At 36.1% G+C, this 5103-nt stretch overlaps 1 protein-coding gene across 1 annotated transcript; it reads right to left on the bottom strand.

The window, feature by feature from the left end:
• Positions 1-276: 276 nt before the first annotated feature.
• Positions 277-4686, bottom strand: LOC117620253 (aspartic proteinase-like protein 2). The gene is made up of 10 exons (XM_034350402.1): positions 4378-4686; positions 3848-3977; positions 3495-3748; positions 3161-3388; positions 2541-2703; positions 2264-2337; positions 2067-2163; positions 1241-1307; positions 946-1017; positions 277-770 (listed from the first exon to the last, which is right to left on the bottom strand). Exons 1-10 carry the CDS (start codon positions 4626-4628, stop codon positions 598-600), a joined length of 1509 nt encoding a protein of 502 aa, XP_034206293.1. The 5' UTR covers positions 4629-4686; the 3' UTR covers positions 277-597.
• Positions 4687-5103: the final 417 nt, after the last annotated feature.

Below are 5103 nucleotides of genomic sequence, written 5' to 3'. Positions count from 1 at the left end.
GCTGAAATAGTTTCTGAGAGAGAGCATAAGTCTTAAGCCGTTCGTGCCTTTGCTCGTGATGCTACTACTGCGATTGGATGAATCCAGAGATTGTTCTCAAGGAAGATGACGCCAGATATGTGTCTTTTATATATTTTCAGGATGTGTGAAAGATCATGAACATATACAGAAAATCTAACACTTCTATGAATATGCTGTAGTTAGTCTAAATTTGGTATGTATAATGTATGAAATGAATAACTTTATCAATGCCATTTACAATAATGCCAATCAAGCTAAGGAAATCTGTACCTCAATGTGCCTCAAATTAAGAAATAATAGTCCCAACCAAAAACAGAAAATAAAAATTTGACCCAAATAAAAGAAGCAGAAATTAAAAAAAGACCAAATCTGCTCCACAGTGAGCAGCTACAAACAAACTGCCAGACTGCTGTAAAACTGCTTGTATGATCTTGCTGAACTCATGAAAAACTACAGAATCGCTTGCAAAGTATTGTGAAACAAAGAATGGTAAGAGACCTATTGCACAATATGTGCAATGAGCTAATCTCATCCCTGAGAAACAATCCTGTCATGTAGACCAAACGCCTATCGGTGCTACAAGAATGGGAAAATGTAAATGACTGATATGTGAACAAGGAAAGCCACCATGCTTATCGGTACAAGCTTGAAAGGCTCGCTGCACGCTGAACTGCTAACGTTTATGGACCCTGCATTAACAGATGCAGTTCCTCTGCTAGTATTTGTAGAGACACTGACTGATGTTGAACCTGAGAGAAACATTCATACACATACAATCAGAATGCAAGATAGAAACTCCATTGTTTTTTTCCTGTTTTTTTTTTTTTTACTTTTTAAAAAAAAAATAGTTTTCGAATATAATTTTCGCGTTCGGAGAATTGTGTGATGAACTTGGAATAAGAAATAACTAATATCCCTACTTACAGTCATATTGAGTCCAACCAATCCTTTGATTGGCCAAATCATAGACAATGATTTTGTCTTTCAGGATGAGGTCTGCGAAAGAGGATGACAATTGATGTCAATGTTCTTTTAGTGAAAAGATAACTCAATAACAAAACACAAAACTAAATAAGCAGATAAGAAAATGTACTACATTTGGAAAGGTTGAAACTTCTGAACTACTAGAGTAAGCCATTAAAAAGAATTTGATATGAGAAATGATGACTGATAAATTTGAACAAACTTAACTAAATATATTTGAATTTATTTATCATACCTCCCAATACAGTTATATCTTGACCGTCACTTTTCTGGATGCCAATGCACCATACTTCATCACCACTCTGGAACAAAGAGAAGAAAAAAAAAATCCCTATCTCAGTTCAAGATGCAGGATTTAAATTTAAAAAAAAAAAAAAAACAGTTACACAGTTATAGGATAAAACTTGATTTCATAGAGAAGGGTAAAGCTTGTTCGAATGATGTGCAGTTTGCGAAACTTTGAAACAGAAACCGAAGCCAGGGACAGAAGCAGAGAAAGAAAGAGCCAAGGAAGAGATATCTAAGAACATACTGTAATTGGAAAATGTATCATATTTCTGTAGATGGAACATTCTTAGAGATTCCTATAGCCTAATGCAAGCTAGTCCTGCTTAAAATGATTTAGACGTCAAAGTCTGTCTATTTTGGAGGAAACCAAACAAAAGTTGACAGAATCCGGAACATATTGTTTCTTCCACACTAACATGGTGTAGCTGAAATGTTTATCTAGCTTCATGCTTTAATCTTATCATACATTCTTTCTAATCGGCTTGGAGGCATTTGTTTTACGCATTAGCATTACAAATATTTGGGAAATTGCATTAGGTTATGTGATTGGAGAGGTACACTACATTGAATTGTGATTGCCAGTTCAATTACTTAAAAAAATAGAAGACAGTCTACGGAAAGCCAAAACTAGCTTAAAGAGTAGACAGAAGCAAATGTACAACAAAAGATGTTGTTTATCACAATTTCGGACTAAATGAAAACATCTGCACAAGCTTTCAACACTTGAAAATCATGGGAAGAAATAAATAAGAAGTACAGAAAAATAAACTCACTACAGAATTCTGCTGCAAAAGGTAGTCCTCCGGTCTTAGAATCATGGATGCATTACCAGCAAAGTTCAAGCTAACTTGAGGAAACATATCAGTGATGCTGAATGGAGAAAAACACACTTTAAGAATTACAATTGAGATGAAATATTAGCAGCCCTCAAACGTTGAATCAACTTAGATAAAATATTCAAAATGTGAACCTGGATGTGACTATGTAGCATTGTTCTCCCTGGGAGGTAACAGGGGTCACGGATTGTGAGACAGCGCTTGTTATCTGCAATGAAACAAAATAACATGTTATTCACCTTTTGTTTCACTTCCTTAGCCATCTATTAAAATCAAACAACAATCCAGCTTTACTTTTCCCCAAAGACTTAATTCAGGTTGAAAGTATAAAAACTAAAAGTAGAGATCAAGAATCACCAGAAGTTAAATAGATCAGTTAAACAGTAAAGTTTTTTTTAAACAGAAAATTACAGCATTGACAAAAGGATCATATGCATCTTCTGCAAGGTATGCCAAAGTTGTCCCAGAATCAACTATTGTTCCTTGGTTGCTTGATGTTGAAAAAACTGATGGATCAATGGCTAGCGTTTGGCCGTTAACACTAATGCTCTCCAGATTTAAGTTATAATGAGGCCTGAAATTCCGAGCATCCCAGTAGATATAGTTAAAGTTACAGCAGCCAAGCTTTATATGATTAAAAAATTTTATGCCTTACAAAATGAATAGGGAAAAGGAAGCATAACATCCAACATTTCAAAATAGAATTGAGCTTTTGCTGCAATTAAGAGCTACTTCACATGTTAAGATCTTCAAGTAGTTCCTCAGGGCTCTATTTATCTCTCTATGGAATTTTTTCCAAAATATAATTATTTTTCACCCTCCACTGAAATTTATTCAATTAAACGGTACTGTTCTGGCAACATGAGTAGTTAAGTCATAAATTTCAAACTAGAAAATAGCCATGGGTTACAGCCTAAAAAAGAGATGTCTGCAATGACGCATGTGAATATAACTGTTAGTCATGCTGTAGAGCTCACTATAGTTCCATTTAGTTTCACAAAATATAAAGTGATGTACTGCTTTACACATACTGGTTTTGGACAAGCGGGCTATGAACGATGTTAGGATCCACGATCTCACCAAGAACCAGTATCCCCCCACCAGTGTCATCTCCTTTGAAGCAGTGCGAAAATACATTTGGTGCTACTCCCTGTGAAGACAGCTGTGAGATGACAGAAAATTCCTGCTGTCCAAATCCAAAAATCCCATCAACTGCTCTATCTGTTTTCTGCAAGACCCCGGTTGCTGAGGTGCTACACCTGTTTCAAAATTCACCATTCGAGGCTTTGTTCAAATAAAAAAACAATCACGCATGGAAATAAGACCCTTGTTCTTAACTATAGGGAAGAATACATCATATATTACCCAAAGACAATGTTAGCTGAAGAGTTTGAGGTGACAGACTGACCACCGCCAGCTGTGTCAAAATGCAACAAGTCAGATACATAATAGCCCGATGTTCCACTGCCATCTCCGTACTTGAACCCATAAGTACACTGCTTATCCTTTGCATCACAGCTAGAATCTTGTGTCTGAAGTCCAAGGGAGCATATTTTATCAGAACAAGACACCAATGAGGCAGTTGATGAGCTTTTAGGGTCAAAATATTTCAGCTGAATCTGCATGAAAACCAGAGGGATCATATCACTCATTCAGAAACTTCAGCAGTATGTTTTCCCTCCTGATGATATTTTCAAACTTGAAAGAGGTGAGTTTACTTTAAGTCCAGTTGATTTGGGGCAACCATTGCAGGAATTGCAGCCAACCCACAAAATATCACTTCCAGTATCAATCTGCACATAAAACTCTGTTGCAGGTGTACCCAACTTCACACTTGTGAAATAAAGCCTAAATCCAAAAAAAAAAAAGATCTCTGAGTAGTGATATGATTATGTCCCTTTAAGATTACTCTAAAACCAAATCATCTACCAGTTTGATAACTTAAATAAAAAAATGAGTAAAAGAGAAGAAAACCCAAAAAGGTACACACAAAAAAAGAAGACCTATTCAATGATTGGTTTTGAGTCGATGATATATTATGTTTGTTTAATTATTACAACTCTTCAACTAAAATTGTTAAGACGTGGACATCAAATGAATTATATTGTTTAATCATGACTTATTCAAAACCAAGACGTGGACTAACACACACAAAACACGTTATGTGACATTTGCAAGGAAAAAAGTTTAATCATACAAAGAAAAAAAAATTTGGTTGATTAATTTCTGAATTGGCAGAAAACTGTACCCAACTATGTATGGATCGAAGGTCCCTCCAACGGGGAAATTGATGACACCGCCACCGCCGCTAGAGGACTGCTGCAACATCCTTCCATGCCGGACTCGGTCTCTAGCTCTGAGTTGACTCAGTTCCACTCTGTGGTTTGTTGGAAAAGCTCTCTCCAGAGTCAGTGTGGCGGGGAAACTGCACAGAACCACCGCAGAAGGCAGCAGTACCGCGGCAGTTATCAAAAGCTTTCCCAGAAAAGTTGCCGCCATTTATCTCTCTCTCTCTCTCTCTCTCTCTCTCTCTCTCTCTCTCTCTCTCTCGTTTATATAGAGAGAGAGGGGATGTACAAGTCTCTCCCAGATAACAACCGATAACAGAATTTCAAAATAGGAATGACGTTAGCTTTTATTATTTCATATCTTGAATAAATATTTTAATATTTTAATTAATTTGGTAATCAGCTTACTTCGTTTTTCTTTTTGGATGGCTTTTCAGATACGATGCTTTTGCTCGGTGTTCACGTAACCATGTTTGACCACAACACTCCACACACATTCTAATTTCTGTTCAGGTGCCATGTAGGGACAATATTTTGAAGTTCCTTCTCAAGTAGTGTAAATAACACACTAATCCAGAAACTCTCACAAGAAAATAGTAGAAGAGAAAAAGGACTCAAAGTAATCGGATTCTGCAGGTTTAGAGCATCTACAATCATGTTATTTATTTTTTTAATTAAAATTTATT

The sequence above is a fragment of the Prunus dulcis genome, chromosome 2 (genome assembly GCF_902201215.1).
Source record: "Prunus dulcis chromosome 2, ALMONDv2, whole genome shotgun sequence".
Classification (NCBI taxonomy): Eukaryota; Viridiplantae; Streptophyta; class Magnoliopsida; order Rosales; family Rosaceae; genus Prunus; species Prunus dulcis.
The sequence above is the reverse complement of the archived record's forward strand: the minus strand, read 5'-3'. Positions and strand labels throughout refer to the sequence as shown.